Source organism: Pongo pygmaeus, chromosome 6, assembly GCF_028885625.2.
Source record: "Pongo pygmaeus isolate AG05252 chromosome 6, NHGRI_mPonPyg2-v2.0_pri, whole genome shotgun sequence".
NCBI lineage: Eukaryota > Metazoa > Chordata > Mammalia > Primates > Hominidae > Pongo > Pongo pygmaeus.
In genome coordinates this window covers 5,548,925-5,566,456 of record NC_072379.2, presented here as the reverse complement: position 1 = coordinate 5,566,456, position 17,532 = coordinate 5,548,925, and the positions used below count along the sequence as shown (strand labels likewise).

The window sequence follows — 17,532 nt, the reverse complement described above, 5'->3', positions numbered from 1 at the left end:
TTCAGTCAGCGTCTATCACATTCCAGGGATAGTTTCAGGTATTGGGAAATCCTGTCCCTGCGTTCAGTTTATTAGAGGAGGATCAAAAAAAAAAAAAAAAAAAATACAGTCGGTCAGATGGTGCAAAAATCTCTAGAGAAACAAACAGGATGAGAGGCAAGTTTCGGGGCGTGTGTGAAGGTAGAGAGGAGGCGACGCTATTCCATGAGGGGTGCGGTGCTCAGGACCTGTGGCTTTTGCACATGAAAGACAGTGGGAAGGGCAAATGCAAAAGCCTGGCGCGGGAACGTGCTAGGCCGGCATCGGGAGTCCGAGTGGCTGTAAAGGAGCGTGCAGACGGCAGAGGGGCCTAAGAACGAGCTCAGAGAAGAGGCAGAGGTCCTTGCAGCCCTTCTTGTCTCCCTTGTGCTCCAGCAGCTCCCCGGGAGGAGCCACATCCAACATGGCGGCCGCCTGGGGCCCGCCTGCGGGCGAGCGGAAGTGCGTGTTGGCGGGCGCCGGAAGTGACGAGAGCCCGCTCCTTGCCGGGGTCTCGGTTGAGCCGTGGACGCGCCGGCTTCGAGCATCCCTAGCCTGGCAGGTGGGAGGCCCCGGGGTTGCGGATCCCGCGGCGGCGGCTCGGACCCGCCGGCGACATGGCCAGCTCCGGAGAGGTACTGTCCGCGACTGTCTCCCCTCTGCTTCTGCCTCGGCGGCCTCGGTCCCCCTGGGTTCTTCCATCCCGACCCAGGTTCCCTTGCATCCTTTCTATCCCGACCCCTACCCCGCCCCGTCCTTCCCATCCCGACCCTGGCCTTGCCCCTGCTCCTGTCCTTCCCGCATCCTGTCCCCAAGACTCCTACCCTGCCTCGGAAGGCACAAGCTGTCTCCTCCTTCGCTCGTCCATTCCTGATCGCCAGAGTTGCCCCCGTCTCTTCGTCCCATGAGGGTCCAGGCTCCTCCAAGACCCCTTTATCAGTGCCCCGGTTCCTTGGCTGGGCCCCTGCAGCCCTGGGACATTCCCCCTCCGTGCCCACGTCCCACTCCATCTTCTATCTCTGGATGCTCAGTTTCAGCCCCAGCCCACTTCTCCCTGGAGCCTGCTTGCTGAATGACGTGGGGGGTGGGTGATGGAGGAAAAGCCGTTTCACCTGAGGGACTTACGACGTACCCTGGAATTCTTTCCCAACACTCCTCAAATCTGGGTCCGATGGAGAAGCCCGCCGCGTCCCTGTAATGTGGTGCAAAGTATGGTCTCTGCAGACAGGGGTGCAGCGGGGACTCTAGACTCTGACTAGTGGCTTCCCGTTGATGCTTCGTGCCTATCTGTATGGGCAGCTGGGTTGGTATCTGTCACCTTTCAGGTCTCAGATCGTTAGGTGCACTTAGCAGATTTAGGAGCTTGCCTGGGTTCTAGGGAGCAAGAGTGAGAGGCTCAAGTGTCTTCTCAGAGTGATGGGGCAGGGGTCTCTGGAGATGGCTGGGGGTCGCTGTGCTCACCGCCCCTCTACATTTGAAGTGAATTTAGCCTAGAAATGACCCCAGTGGCTTCTTGATTGACAAGGAACGGTGTGTGGCTCAAGTGCAGATTGATAAGATTGAAATGAAGATTCCAGTTAGCTGTGTGTTCTTGAGGTCAGGGAAGAAGGGGGGGTCCTAGTACCTTGGTCTTACAGAATTCCAGCTCAAAGTCCCCTCTGTTCCTTGTTTGTTTGTTTGTTCTTTGTTTTTGAGACAGAGTCCCGCTCTGTCGCCCAGGCTGGAGTGCAGCGGTGTGATCTGTAACTTCCGCCTCCCTGGCTCAAGCGATTCCCCTGTCTCAGCCTTCCAAGTAGCTGGGATTACAGGCGTGCATCAACACACCTGGCTAATTTTTGTATTTTTGGTAGAGACGGGGTTTCGCCATGTTGGCCGGGCTGGTCTCGAACACCTGACCTCAGGTGATCCACCCGCCTTGGCCTCCCAAAGTGTTGGGATTACAGGCGTGAGCCACAGCACCCAGCTGGACTCTGCTTTTTTTTTTTTTTTTAAATAGCACTTCACATGGTTCAGTGCCTCTTTTTCTTTTTCTTTTTTTTTTTTTTTTTTTTGAGACGGAGTCTCGCTCTGTTACCCAGGTTGGAGTGCAGTGGCGTGATCTCGGCTCATTGCAAGCTCCGCCTCCCGGGTTCATGCCATTCTTCTGCCTCAGCCTCCCGAGTAGCTGGGACTACAGGCGCCCGCCACCACGCCCAGCTAATTTTTTGTATTTTTTTTTTTTACCAGAGACGGGGTTTCACTGTGTTAGCCAGGATGGTGTCAATCTCCTGACCTCATGATCCACCCGCCTTGGCCTCCCAAAGTGCTGGGATTACAGGTGTGAGCCACCGCGTCTGGGCTCAGTGCCTCTTTTTCTCGAGTATTAAAAATGATCCTGGCAGGGCATGGTGGCTCTTGCCTGTAATCCCAGCACTTTGGGAGGCCAAGGTGGGCAGATTGCTTGAGCCCAGGAGTTTGAGACCAGCCTGGGGAACAAGGAAACCCTGTCTCTACAAAAATTAGCTGGGTGTGGTAGCTCACGCCTGTAATCCCAGCACTTTGGGAGGCCAAGCGGGCAGATCACGAGGTCAGGAGTTCGAGACCAGCCTGGCCAACATGGTGAAACCCCCATCTCTACCAAAAATACAAAAAAATTAGCCAGGTATGGTGGCACATGCCTGCAGTCCCAGCTATCCGAGAGGCTGAGGCAGGAGAGTCCCTTGAATCCGGGCAGCGGAGGTTGCAGTAAGCTGAGATCATGCCACTGCACTCCAGCCTTGGCGACACAGCGAGACTCTCTATCAAAACAAAACAAAACAAAACACAAAAATTAGCCAGGTATGGTGGTGTGCACCTGTAGTCCCAGCTACTGGGGAGGCTGAGGTGGGAGGATTGCTTGAGCCTGGGAGGTAGAGGTTGTACTTAGCTGAGATCATAGCACTGCACTGCATCCTGGGCAATAGAGTAAAACCGTGTTCTCCCTAAAAATAAAAAACCATAAAAACCCCCACAAAAACTCCCTGGCTAGGCATGGTGGCTCTTGCCTATAATCCCAGTGCTTTGGGAGGCCAAGATAGGAAGATTGCTTGAAGCCAGGAGTTCGAGACCAGCCTGGGCAACATAACAAGATCCCATTTCTACAAAAATTACAAAATTAGCCTGGTGTGGGGGCATGGGGCTGTAGTCCCATCTATTCGGGAGGCTGAGGTAGGAGGATCACTGGAGCCCCGGAGGCCATGGCTGCAATGAGCTATGATTGTGCTACCGCACTCCTGCTTGGGAGACGGAGTGAAACCCTGTCTCAAAAAAAAGTAAATAAAAAATGCTCCCTGTTCAGAAGGCATTCCTGGAGTGGTGGGGAAATCATTAGTTTGTCTGATGAGGCTGGAAGGGGAGACCTGGTCAGCTGTGGGAGGCAGTGAGTTAAGTGTGCCTGGAGAGTACTGGGAGGGCTTCCCTAAGAAAGGAGCTTTTGAGCTGAAGTTTGAGAGTGTAGCAGTTTCCGTTGCTTGGTGGCATGTCTGGTCAAGGGGACAGCTTGTGCACAGGCTGAGTAGCAGCAGTGCTATGTCTTAAGGGCAGCCTAGAAAATTCCAAGCAGATAAGCAAAGTCCTAAGAAGAGGGGCATTGGAGAAACAGTAAAGACTTTAACATCGTTTATCCCTTTAGATCACACCTGCAATTGAAGACTTTTCACATTTCTTGCTATATTGCTTAGGCTGGTCTTCTACTCCTGGGCTCAAGCTGTCCTCCCACCTTGTCCTTCCAAAGTGCTGGGGTTATAGGTGTGAGCCACCGTACCTGGTCAGTTTTTTTGTTGTTGTTGTTGAGACAGGGTCTTGCTCTGTCACCCAGGCTGGAGTGCAGTGGCACAATCTTGGCTCATTGCAGCCTCTACCTCCTGGATTCAAGAGATTCTCCTGCCTCAGCCTCCCAAGTAGTTGGGATGACAGGTGCCCGTCACCACGCCTGTCTAATTTTTATATTTTTGTAGAGACGGGGTTTCACTATATTGGCCAGGCTGGTCTGGAACTCCAGGACTCAAGTGATGCCCTCCTCCACCTCCCAAAGCTCTGGGATTACAAGCGTGAGCCAATACGCCAGTCTGTTTTTGTTACTTTTCTGAGACAGGCACTCATTCTGTCATCCAGGCTGGATTGGAGAGGCACAACCATGGCTCACTACAGCCTTGAACTCCTAGGCTCAAGAGATCCTTCTGCTGTGGGCTCCCAAAGTGCTGGGATTACAAGTGTGAGCCGCTGTGCCTGGCCCCTAAACACTTTTTTTTTTTTTTTTTTGAGACGGAGTCTCGCTCTGTTGCCCAGGCTGGAGTGCAGTGGGGCAATCCCAGCTCACTGCAGCCTCCGCCTCCTGGGTTCAAGTGATTCTCTTGCCTCAGCCTTCTGAGTAGCTGGGATTACAGGCGCCCGCCACCACATCTGGCTAATTTTTGTATTTTTAGTAGAGACAGGGTTTCACCATGTTAGTCAGGCTGGTCTCAAACTCCTGACCTCGTGATCTGCCCATCTAGGCCTCCCAAAGCGTTGGGATTACAGGCGTGAGCCACTGTGGCCAGCCTTTTTTTTTTTTTTTGAGATGGACTTTCATTCTTGTCGCCCAGGCTAGAGTGTAGTGGCATGATCTCGGCTCACTGCAACCTCCGCCTCCTGGGTTCAAGCGATTCTCCTGCCTCAGCCTCCTGAGTAGCTGGGATTACAGGCACCTGCCACCATGCCTGGCTAATTTTTGTATTTTTAGTAGAGATGAGGTTTCACCATGTTGGCCAGGCTGGTCTCGAACTCCTGATCTCAGGTGATCCACCTGCCCCTGGCTTCCCAAAGTGCTGGAATTACAGATGTGAGCCACCACGCCCAGCCAACACTATTTTATAATGTAAAACTTAACCCATTTGTAGAAGAATGGCATAATGAACTTCTTTCTTTTTTTTTTTTTAAGATGGAGTCTCACTCTTGTCAGCAGGCTGGAAGGCTGGAGTGCAGTGGTGCGATCTTGGCTCACTGCAACCTCCGCCTCCCGGGTTCAAGTGATTCTCCTGCCTCAGCCTCCCGAGTAGCTGGACTACAGGCGCGTGCCTCCACGCCCGGCTAATTTTTGTATTTTTAGTAGAGACTGGGTTTCACCATGTTGGCCAGGATGGTCTTGCTCTCTTGACCTTGTAATCTGCCCACCCCGGCCTCCCAAAGTGCTGAGATTACTGGGGTGAGCCACCGCGCCCGGCCAGTGAACTTGTTTCTACACACTCGTTGTCTTGTTTCAGTAGCTGTCAACATATGACCCATCTGGGTTCATCTCTGTCTCCCTCTCTCCCCCCACTCTTCCCCACCTCTCCTGTCTCCCGTGGATTAGTTAAAGCACATCCCAGACGTCTTACCAGTTGATTTGTGAATCCTGTGATTTCACTGGGTGCCTGAGTCATAAATAGGTTAGGGCCCATTCTTTATTTATTATTATTATTATTATTATTTATTTATTTTTTTTGAGATGGAGTCCCACTCTGTCACCCAGGCTGGAGTGCAGTGGTGCGATCTCGGCTTACCGCAAGCTCCGCCTCCCGGGTTCACGCCGTTCTCCTGTCTCAGCCTCCCGAGTAGCTGGGACTACAGGCGCCTGCCACCACGCCTGGCTAATTTTTTTTGTAGTTTTAGTAGAGACGGGGTTTCACCATGTTCGCCAGGATGGTCTCGATCTCCTGACCTCATGATCCACTCGCCTTGGCCTCCCAAAGTGCTGGGATTACAGACGTGAGCCACTGCGCCCGGCCTTTTATTATTATTTTTTTAAGACGGAGTTTCACTCTTGTCGCCCAGGCTGGAGTGCAATGGCACAATCTCGGCTCACCACAACCTCTGTCTCCCGGGTTCAAGCGATTCTCCTGCCTCAGCCTCCCAAGTAGCTGAGACTACAGGTGTGCGCCACCCTGCCTGGCTAATTTTTGTATTTTTAGTAGAGATGGGGTTTCACCATCTTGGCCAGGCTGGTCTTGAACTCCTGACCTCGTGATCCCCTGCTTCAGCCTCTCAAAGTGCTGAGATTACAGGCGTGAGCCAGTGTGCCCGGCCCATTCTTTATTTTTATTTCTCTTTTTCTTTTTAAAATTTTTTTAGAGATGGGGTGTGACTATGTTGCTCAGGCTGGTCTCAAACTCCTGACCTCAAGTGATCCTCCCACCTTGGCCTCCCAAATTGCTGGGATTACAGGTGTGAGCCCTTGTGCCCAGCCCAGGTTAGGGTTCTAGGTAGATGTTTTTTCGCAGGTAATAAGATTTCAGATCCTTTTTTTTTTGAGACGGAGTCTCGCTCTGTCGCTCAGGCTGGAGTGCAGTGGCATGATCTCGGCTCACTGCAAGCTCTGCCTCTCGGGTTCACACCATTCTCCTGCCTCAGCCTCCCAAGTAGCTGGGACTACAGGCGCCTGCCACCACATCTGGCTAATTTTTTTTTTGAGATGGAGTTTTACTCTTGTTGCCCAGACTGGAGTGCCATGGCACGATCTCAGCTCACTGCAACCTCCGCTTCCCAGGTTCAAGCGATTCTCCTGCCTCAGCCTCCCAAGTAGCTGGGATTACAGGCACGTGCCACTATGTCCGCATTTGTATTTTTGTAAAAAAATACAATTTTTTTTTTTGTATTTTTAGTAGAGATGGGGTTTCTCCATGTTGGTCAGGCCGGTCTTGAACTACCAACCTCAGGTGATCCGCCCACCTCAGCCTCCCAAAGTGCTGAGATTACAGGCGTGAGCCACCGCGCCCGGCCCCTGGCTAATTTTTTTGTATTTTTAGTAGAGACGGGGTTTCACCGTGTTAGCCAGGATGGTCTCGATCTCCTGACCTCGTGATCCACCTGCCTTGGCCTCCCAGAGTGCTGGTATTACAGGCGTGAGCCACCACACCCGGCCAAGATTTCAGATCTTAATTTTGCTTAACTTTTGAAAAAAACTAGGCCGGGCACAGATCACTTGAGCTCAGGAGTTTGAGACCAGCCTGGGCAACATGGGAAAACTCCATCTCTACAAAAAAACGGTTTTGAAAAAACTGTGAAATGTTACATATTCTGAAAAGTACATAAAACACAGAGTTTAGCGAATAACTAAACTCCTTAAACCACTTTCAAGTTGTCATTATAGCCAGTGGTTCCTATTGTGCCTGGTAAGCACATTCCAGGGCCTGCCACTCACACCAGAATTGGAATTTCAGGAGACCCCAGGAATGAGGTGCCTGGTTGGGACCTGTCTGGAAGCCTCAGCTGCACTTTCCTGGTGGTGGAGGGAAGGGAGGTTCTGGGCTTAGGAGCCCAGGCCCTGTGGCAGGCATTACTTGGCCTTTGACCTCCGGCCAGTTACCTAGATTTTTTTTTTTTTTGGAGACAGGATCTCGCTCTGTTGCCCAGGCTGGAGTACAGTGGCGTGATCACGGCTCACTGCAGCCACCACTTCCCAGGTTCAGGTGATCCTCCCACCTCTGCCTCCTGAATAGCTGGGACTGACTATAGGTGCGTGCCACCATGCCCGGCTAATTTTTGTATTTTTAGTGGAAACGGGGTTTCACCACGTTGGTCAGGCTGGTCTCGAACTCCTGACCTCGTGATCTGCCTGCTTTGGCCTCCCAAAGTGCTGGGATTACAGGCATGAGCCACCGTGCCTGGCTTAACTAATTTTTTTATTTTTTTGTAGAGACGAGGTTTTGCCACATTGCCCAGGCTGCAACTTGGGTTTTTTTTTTTTTCTTTTTTTTTTTTTTTTGAGACAGAGTCTTACTCTTTCGCCCAGGCTGGAATGCAGTGGTGTGATCTTGGCTCACTGCAACCTCCACCTCCTGGGCTCAAGCAATTCTCCTTGTCTCAGCCTCCCGAGTAGATGGGATTACAGGCTCCTGCTACCATGCCCAGCTAATTTTTGTATTTTTAGTCGAGATGGGGTTTCACCATGTTGGCCAGGCTAGTCTCGAACTCCTCACCTCAGGTGATCTGCCTGCCTTAGCCTCCCAAAGTGCTGGAATTACCCGAATGAGCCACCGCGCCCTTCCTGCACCCTGGTTTTTGTTTCCTCTCCAGAGCTTGCCACCTTTTTTGGTGCAAGATGCCTTAGCTTAACAAAGTTGTCTCCGGAAGCCTAAGTTCCAGGGAAATGACTCAACTCGCCCGCCCAGCAGCTGCCTCCTAGGGTCCTCTGGCCGGAGATGGAGAGTAGGGGTGGGGGCCCATTTGAGCTGCTTCCTGGGCCAGCTTCTCCTGTTGTCTGGGCATCACCCCTCAAATGCCTGCCCCAGCAGGTTGGGTGCTGGCCCCACAATTGCATCAGGGGTCTGGACTGAGATGAAACTTCTTTTTTTTTTTTTGAGATGGAGTCTCACTCTGTCACCCAGGCTGGAGTGCAGTGGCACAATCTCAGCTCACTGCAAACTCCGCCTCCTGGGTTCAAGCGATTCTTCTGCCTCAGCCGCCGAGTTGCTGGATAGTTGCTGTGGACAGTAGCCCACCACCATGCCTGGCTAATTTTTGTGTTTTTAGTAGACATGGGGTTTCACCATATTGGCCAGGCTGGTCTGGAACTCCTGACCTCGTGATCCGCCTCCTTTGGCCTCCCAAAGTGCTGGGGATTACAGGCGTGAGCCACCGCGCCTGGCCAAAATTTCTTTTATTTGGGGCACAGCATGTGGAAAAAATGATGTTGTGGAATTTGCTGGGGCTGGATGGAGAGAGCTGGAACTTAATTCCTGGCCTGCTGTCTCTCCCTCTCTTTTTAAAAAAAATTCTTGTGATTTCTATGCGGTTTTAAAAAAAATTCAGTATGGTCGTGTAACTGTGGAATCTATATGATGCTGGATTTTTTTTTTTTTTGAAACAGAGTCTCGCTCTGTCACCCAGGCTGGAGTGCAGTGGTGCGATCTCGGCTCACTGCAACCTTTGCCTCCCAGGTTCAAGTGATTCTTCTGCCTCAGCCTCCTGAGTAGCTGGGACTACAGGTGTGCGCCACCACACCAGGCTAAGTTTTGTATTTTTAGTAGAGACGGGGTTTCACCATGTTGCCCAGGCCTTTCTCAAACTCCTGACCTCAGGTGATCCACCCATCTCAGCCTCTGAAAGTGCTGGTTTTACAGGTATGAGCAGCATTACAGCGCCTGGCCCAATGCTGGAGTTTTTAATAGTGTTTTGCCCTAAGTTCTCACTCTTACCACGTGAGCTCTGTGATGGCATTCTTTCATAAATCTGCAAATCGGGAATTGGGAGGGGTACAGTTCATTCCTTGATAAGGATTGTTCCTGGTTATGATAAGGATTGGCCCTGGTTCTGATAAAGATTATCCCTGGTTCTGATAAAGATTGTCTCTGATTCCGATAAAGTTTGTCTCTGGTTCTGATAAAGGTTGTCCCTGATTTGGGAGTCTGTCTTTTGGGATTGGGCCCCACAAGTCTGGGGTGGGTTCCAGAAATCTGATTTTTATTTATTTATCTTTTTTTTTTTTTGAGACAAGGTCTCTGTCTGTCATCCAGGCTGGAGTGCAGTGGCAAGATCCTAGCTCACTGCAGCCTCAACCTGCTGAGCTGAAGCGATCCTCCCACCTCAGCCTCTTGAGTAGCTGGGACAACAGGCGCATGCCACTGTGTCCCACTAATATATATATATATATATTTTTAGACGGAGTGTCGCTCTGTTGCCCAGGCTGGATGCAATGGCGCGATCTCGGCTCACCGCAACCTCTGCCTCCTGGGTTCAAGTAATTCTGCTCAGCCTCCCGAGTAGCTGGGATTACAGGTGCCCGCCACCAGGCCCAGATAATTTTTGTATTTGTTTCTTTCTTTTTTTTTTTTGAGATGGAGTCTCGCTCTGTCACCGGGCTGGAGTGCAGTGGCGCGATCTCAGCTCACTGCAACCTCCACCTCCTGGTTTCAAGTGATTCTTCTGCCTTGGCCTCCCGAGTAGCTGGGACTACAGGCATATGCCACCACGCCTGGCTAATTTTTGTATTTTTAGTAGAGATGGGGTTTCACCATGTTGGCCAGGCTAGTCTCGAGAACTGACCTCGTGATCCGCCTGCCTTGGCCTCCGAAAGTGCTGGGATTACAGGCGTGAGCCACCGCGCCTGGCCTAATTTTTGTATTTTTAGTAGAGACGGAGTTTCACCATGTTGGCCAGGCTGATCTCGAGAACTGACCTCGTGATCTGCCCGCCTCAGCCTCCCAAAATGCTGGGATTACAGGCGTGAGCCACTGTGCCCAGCCTGTCTTGCTAATTTTCTTTTGAGACAGAGTCTTGCTCTGTCACCCAGGCTGGAGTGCAGTGGTGTGATCTTGGCTCCCTGCAATCTCTGCCTCCCAGGTTCAAGCGATTCTCCTGCCTCAACCTCCTGAGTAGCTGGGACTACAAGCGCCTGCCACCATGCCCCGGTAATTTTTGTATTTTTAGTAGAGACGGGGTTTCACCATGTTGGCCAAGTCTCGATCTCTTGACCTTGTGATTTCCCCGCCTCGGCCTCCCAAACTGCTGGGATTACAGGTGTGGGTCACCGCGCCCGGCCTTGTTTTGCTAATTATTAAAATATTAGGAGGGAAGGTAGAAGTAAGTGTCGAACCTCTGACCCTCATGAGCCTCATGGGTGCTTACGGGCCATGTCCTTTGGTTTCCGTGTGGCTTTCTCTTTTGGTGGATGGAGGGTACTTCTTTGTTCCCAGGGAAGAAAGGTGGGACACATTCCAGCACACCTGTCTAGGGCCTGGCGAGGGCTTAGCAGGATGGGAAGCCTGTCTGGAGAGGGTAAAAGGACTGTCGCAGTCAGAGTTCCCAGGAAACCTCCGACACCTGTGTGGGGTGTGCAGACAGGCTCTTCCTCCACAGCCTTCACGGTTGCCATGGCAGCAGCCTGGCTTTGCAAAACTCAGAGCTTCCATCCAGGCAAATATGTACAGGAAGCAGGAGCAGGCTGGAGTCAGAGGGTCGTGTAGACACAGTCCCCGGAAAGATGATGCAGTAGAGATAATTCCGGGCACTCTCTCCTCGGCATGGTCTTTACAGAGAGCAGCTCTGAGAGGCTCCCCTTGGTAAAGCCTTCTGCCTTCCTTTGTCCCTGATTTGGGGACTTCATGTCTCATTAGGTCCAGCTCTTCTCCCTCTTCATCGTATAAACCAAAAAGGCATCAGGCGTTTTGACTCAGGCCCACATTAGGGAAGAACACCTTGTAATTTGCCAGATATGAACTACAGCAATGCAAAAGGAAGTGTGCATGGCCAGGTGCAGGGCTCATGCCTGAAAGGCCAGCGTTTTGGAGGGCAGATCACTCGAGGCCAGGAGTTCAAGACCAGCCTGACCAACATGGCGAAACGCTGTCTTTACTAAAAACGCAAAAATTAGCTGGGCATGGTGGTGCATGCCTTTAATCCCAGGTACTCAGGAGGCTGAGGCACGAAAATCTCTTGAACCTGCGAGGTAGAGGTTGCAGTGAACTAAAATCGCACCACTGCACTCCAGCCTGGACCACAGTGAGACTCTCCAAAAAAAAAAAAAAAAAAAAAAAAAGGCCGGGCATGGTGGGTCACCTGCAATCCCAACATTTTGGGAGACTGAGGCAGACGAATCACTTGAGGTCAGGAGTTCACGACCTGGTTGGCCAAGATGGTGAATCCCCGTCTCTACTAAAAATACAAAAATTAGCCGGGCGTGGTGGCAGTCGCCTATAATCCCACGTACTTGGGAGGCTGAGGCAGGAGAATTGCTTCAACCTGGGAGGCGGAGGTTGCAGTGAACCGAGAATGTGCCACTGCACTCCACCCTGGGTGACAAAGCAAGACCTTGTCTAAAAAAAAAAGAAAAAAGAGGCCGGGCCTGGTGGCTCACACCTGCAATCCCAGCACTTTGGGAGGCTGGAGCCCAGGAGTTCAAGACCAGCCTGGGCAGCATAGCAAGACCCTGTCTCTATTATAACAAAACACCCTTTGGGAGGCCAAGGCAGGAGGATCACTTGCCCAGGAGTTTGAAATCAGCCTGAGCAACATAGGGAAACCCTGTCTCTACAAAAAAACAAAAAAATTAGCTGGACAAAGTGGCATGCGCCTGTAGTCCCAGCTGCTTGGGAGGCTGAGGCAGGAGAATCTCTTGAGCCTGGGAGGCAGAGGTTGCAGTGAGCCGAGATCACGCCATTGTACTCCAGCCTGGACAACAACAGTGAAACTTCTGTCTCACAAAAAAAGAATTAAATAAACACATGATGATCTTTTTTTCTAATCTTTCATTTTTGAAGGGAGACCCTGGCTTACAGCTCTATCATGGGGTTTTGAAGGATTTCATGAATTCTTTGTTATGCAGTTGAGAGTTTTAGTAAAAGCACCTTCTTTCCCATGGATAAGGGCTTCTCTTTGCTTCTCTCCCTAGTTGCAGGCTAGGCTGACAGCCATCCTTGGGGATCCTGTGGGAATTTGGTGTCCCCCTTATTTTCAGGACATATCCAATGATGATGATGACATGCACCCTGCAGCAGCCGGGATGGCGGATGGGGTCCACCTCCTAGGGTTCTCTGATGAGATCCTCCTTCACATCCTGAGTCACGTCCCTAGCACAGATCTGATTCTGAACGTCAGGCGTACCTGTCGGAAGCTTGCAGCCCTGTGCCTTGACAAAAGCCTCATCCACACCGTGTTGCTGCAAAAGGACTATCAGGTGAGCAGGCGTGGGGGCAGGAGATGAGAAACAAGCTAGATCTCAATCTTTGAGGACTGGGCACAGCTCTGCAGTGGAACCCTGTGTGCTGATGGAAAGGCGGCAGGAACTCCAAGTCCTGACTGGCGCCGTCTGCAGGATGCATTGAGGGACAGAAGCAAGGGGCAGAAAAGCATGGGTGGTGTGCTGCCTGGGGAGGAGGGCGTGGATGTATGTGGACATGGTTCTGGGAGGGAACCTAGGGCCTTGGGAGTTGGGGAGAGGGGTTGGAGATGTGCTTTCTGGTGGATCCCTAGGAGTGGAATTGCTGGGTCTTGTTTGTTGTAAAGTTAAATGTGCAGATCTCCAGTGGTGCAGTGGGAGGGCACCATTTTGCACCCCCCAGCAGGGTGCTGGAGTTCCAATTGCTCTGCAGCCTTGTCAACACTTGGTACTGTCAGTTTTTTAAGTTTTAGCCATTCTTTTTTTTTTTTTTTTTGAGACAGAGTCTCACTCTTTCGCCCAGGCTGGAGTACAGTGGCGTGATCTTGGCTTACTGCAAGCTCTGCCTCCTGGGTTCATGCCATTCTCCTGCCTCAGCCTCCTGAGTAGCTGAGACTACAGGTGCCCACCACCGCATCTGGCTAATTTTTTGTATTTTTAGTAGAGACAGGGTTTCACTGTGGGTTAATCTATCTCCTGACCTTGTGATGCGCCCGCCTCAGCCTCCCAAAGTGCTGGGATTACAGGAGTGAGCCAACATGCCCGCCCTTTTTTTTTTTTTTTTTTTTTTTTTTTTGAGCTGGAACTTACTCTGTTGCCCAGGCTGGAGTGCAGTGGTGCGATCTTCAGCTCACTGCAAGCTCCGCCTCCTGGGTTCATGCCATTCTCCTGCCTCAGCCTCCCGAGTGGCTGGGACTACAGGCGCCAGCCACCATGCCCGGCTAATTTTTTTTTTTTTTTTTGAGACAGAGTCTCACTCTGTCGTCGAGGCTGGAGTGCAGTGGCACTGTGTCAGCTCACTGCAACCTCCGTCTCCTGGGTTCAAGCAATTCTCCTGCCTCAGCCTCCCGAGTAGCTGGGATTACAGGCGTCCATCAGCATGCCCGGGTAGTTTTTATATTTTTAGTAGAGACGGGGTTTCACCATGTTGGCCAGGCTGGTCTTGAACTCCTGACTTCAGGTGATCCACCCGCCTCAGCCTCCCAAAGTGCTGGGATTACAGGCGTAAGCCACTGCGCCCGGCCTCGCCCAGCTAATTTTTTGTACTTTTAGTAGAGATGGGGTTTCACCATGTTAGCCAGGATGGTCTCGATCTCCTGACCTCGTGATCCGCCCGCCTCAGTCTCCCAAAGTGCTGGGATTACAGGTGTGAGTCACCACCCCCGGCCTGGTAACGTATCTTAAACATAAAAATAAGGCCAGGTGCAGTGGCTCTCACGCCTGTAATCCCAGCACTTTGGGAGGCCAAGGTGGGTGGATCACCTGAGGTCAGGAGTTCGAGACCAGCCTGGCCAACATGGTGAAACCCTGTCTCTACAAAAAATACAAAAAATTAGCTGGGCGTGGTGGTGGGCACCTGTAATCCCTGCTACTCAGGAGACTGAGGTGGGAGGATCTCTTGAACCCCGGGACGTCAAGGCTGCAGTAAGCTACTGTTATACCGCTGTGCTCCAGCCTGGATAATAGAGTGAGACCTTGTTTCAAAAAACAGGAACAGGCCGGGTGTGGTGGCTCGATCATAGGTCACTGCAACCTCCACCTCCCAGGCTCAAGCCATCCTCCTGCCTCAGCCTCCCAAGTAGGTGGGACCACAGATGTGCGCCACTACGCCTGGCTAACATATATTTTTTTTTGGTAGATATGGGGTCTTGCTGTGTTTCCCAAGCTGGTCTCTATCCCTTGAGATTAACTGATGTCTCTGCCCTTGGCCTTCCAAAGTGCTGGGATTACAGGCGTGCACGGAAGCGCCCGGCCTTCCTTCCTCTTTGTGGCTGGATCGCGTTTCCCCCTGTGGACAGTTGGCATTTGGTTCGTCCGTCCACCTGTTGATGGACACTGGGGCTGTGTGTACCTGTGGCTTCTCGTGAATCTGCCGCAGTGAACAGGCACAGAGTAGGGAGGCTGAGTCTCAGCTTTCAGTTCCTTTGGGTCTGTCCCTAGGAGTGAAATTGCTGGGTCATGTGGTAGCCCTGTGTTTAGCTTTTTGAGGAACCACCAAACCGTTTTTTTTTTTTTTTTTTCTTTTTTGAGACGGAGTCTTTCTCTGTCGCCAGGCTGGAGTGCAGTGGTGCCATCTCGGCTCACTGCAACCTCTGCCTCCCGGGTTCAAGAGATTCTCCTGCCTCAGTCTCCCGAGTAGCTGGGACTACAGGCGCGTACCACCACACCCGGCTAATTTTTGTATTTTTAGTAGAGATGAGGGTTCACCATGTTGGCCATGATGGTCTCGATCTCCTGACCTCAGGTGATCCGCCTTCTTCGGCCTCCCAAAGGGCTGGGATTACAGGCGTGAGCCACTGTGCCCGGCCTTTTTTTTTCTTTTTGAGACAGGGTCTCTTTCTGTTGCCCAGGCTGGAGTGTAGTGGCAGATCTTGGCTCATTGCAACCTCCATCTCCCAGGTTCAAGCGATTCTTCTGCCTTCGCCTCTGGAGTAGCTGGGATTAAAGGCGCGCGCCATCACTCCTGACTAGTTTTTGTATTTTCAGTTGAGATGGGGCTTCACCGTGTTGGCCAGGCTGGTCTCGAACTCCTGACCTCTGGTGATCCATCTGCCTTGGCTCCCCAAAGTGCTGGGAAGACAGGCATGAGCCACCGTGCCCGCCTACCAAACCGTTTTCCACCGTGGCTGCACCCCACTTAGCTGGGGACTCTTGACTCTTGGCTCCAGGTCAGTGTGCGGGCAGGTAGGCAGGGAGAGGTGGGGAGCTTCCCTCCCGGTGGAGCAGCTGCTGCAAGGGGGAGTATGTGCACTGAGGGTTGGAGACCCGTAGGTGCCTTCAGCCCTTTCCTTCCTCTCCCCGCCCTGCCTCTGTCCCGCAGGCGAGCGAGGACAAAGTGAGGCAGCTGGTGAAGGAGATCGGCCGGGAGATCCAGCAGCTGAGCATGGCTGGCTGCTACTGGCTGCCTGGCTCCACCGTGGAACACGTGGCCCGCTGCCGCAGCCTGGTGAAGGTGAACCTCTCGGGCTGCCACCTCACCTCCCTGCGCCTCTCCAAGATGCTCTCGGCCCTGCAGCACCTGCGCTCGCTGGCCATCGACGTGAGCCCCGGCTTCGACGCCAGCCAGCTGAGCAGCGAGTGCAAGGCCACACTGAGCCGCGTGCGGGAGCTCAAGCAGACGCTGTTCACTCCCTCCTACGGCGTGGTGCCCTGCTGCACCAGCCTGGAGAAGCTGCTGCTCTACTTCGAGATTCTGGACCGCACGCGCGAGGGCGCCATCCTCTCGGGCCAGCTTATGGTGGGCCAGAGCAACGTGCCGCACTACCAGAACCTGCGGGTCTTCTATGCGCGCCTGGCCCCTGGCTACATCAACCAGGAGGTGGTGCGGCTCTACCTGGCTGTGCTTAGCGACCGTACTCCTCAGAACCTCCACGCCTTCCTCATCTCCGTCCCCGGCAGCTTCGCGGAGAGCGGCGCCACGAAGAACCTCCTGGACTCCATGGCGCGCAATGTCGCGCTGGATGCCCTGCAGCTGCCCAAGTCCTGGCTGAACGGCTCTTCCCTCCTGCAGCACATGAAATTCAACAACCCGTTCTACTTCAGTTTCAGCCGCTGCACCCTGTCAGGCGGCCATCTGATCCAGCAGGTCATCAACGGTGGGAAGGACCTGCGGAGCCTGGCCAGCTTGAACCTCAGCGGCTGCGTCCACTGCCTGTCCCCAGACTCGCTGCTCCGCAAGGCGGAGGACGACATCGACAGCAGCATCCTGGAGACGCTGGTGGCGTCCTGCTGCAACCTGCGCCACCTGAACCTCTCGGCCGCCCACCACCACAGCTCGGAGGGCCTGGGCCGCCACCTCTGCCAGCTCCTGGCCCGGCTGCGTCACCTGCGCTCCCTCTCCCTGCCTGTCTGCTCTGTCGCCGACTCTGCGCCGCGCGCGGACCGCGCGCCCGCCCAGCCGGCCATGCACGCAGTGCCGCGCGGTTTTGGCAAGAAAGTGCGTGTGGGCGTGCAGTCCTGTCCCAGCCCCTTCTCGGGCCAGGCGGGCCCCCAGCCCTCCTCCGTGTTCTGGTCTCTGCTGAAGAACCTGCCCTTCCTAGAACACCTTGAGCTGATCGGGTCCAATTTCTCCTCCGCCATGCCGCGCAACGAGCCCGCCATCCGCAACTCGCTCCCACCCTGCAGCCGCGCGCAGAGCGTCGGGGACTCGGAGGTGGCCGCCATCGGTCAGCTGGCCTTCCTGCGGCACCTGACGCTCGCACAGCTGCCCAGCGTCCTTACGGGCTCCGGGCTGGTCAGTATCGGCCTGCAGTGCCAGCAGTTGCGGTCCCTGTCGCTGGCCAACCTGGGCATGATGGGGAAGGTGGTGTACATGCCCGCGCTCTCAGATATGTTGAAGCACTGCAAGCGGCTGAGGGACCTCAGGTGAGGGGGCCGCGGGGACCTCCCTGGCCTCTGCTGGAGGCTGGCGGAGGGAAGTGGGGCGTTCGCGTGGAGCTTGGAGGCAGCCCTGCCGCAGGCCTGCTCTCCAGGAGCGCAGAGGCTGGGGCGGGGCCTCTCAGCGTGCCACGTCGGTCTCAGGGGGCTCTGAGGAGAGCGGCATCTAGAGGAGCCGGGGGTGCAGGAGGCGGATGTCTGAGCTTAGTGTCCTTATTCCTGATAGTGTTTGAGTGATTGCCTGGCCCTACTGTGAGTCATCCTGTGTAATCGTCTCACGAGCCCGCCAG

General features: G+C 53.5%; 1 protein-coding gene across 2 annotated transcripts in view; it reads left to right on the top strand.

Moving 5' to 3' along the window:
• The first annotated feature begins 499 nt into the window (after positions 1 to 499).
• FBXL18 (F-box and leucine rich repeat protein 18) overlaps positions 500 to 17,532 on the top strand; it is a 36,243-nt gene continuing 19,210 nt past the window's right edge. For both annotated transcript variants that reach the window (XM_054496082.2, XM_054496083.2), the window contains exons 1-3: positions 500 to 653; positions 12,446 to 12,664; positions 15,687 to 17,230. In XM_054496082.2, coding sequence (XP_054352057.1) covers positions 636 to 653; positions 12,446 to 12,664; positions 15,687 to 17,230 — 1,781 coding nt within the window. In that variant the 5' untranslated portion in view covers positions 500 to 635. The remainder of the gene's footprint in view (positions 654 to 12,445; positions 12,665 to 15,686; positions 17,231 to 17,532) is intronic.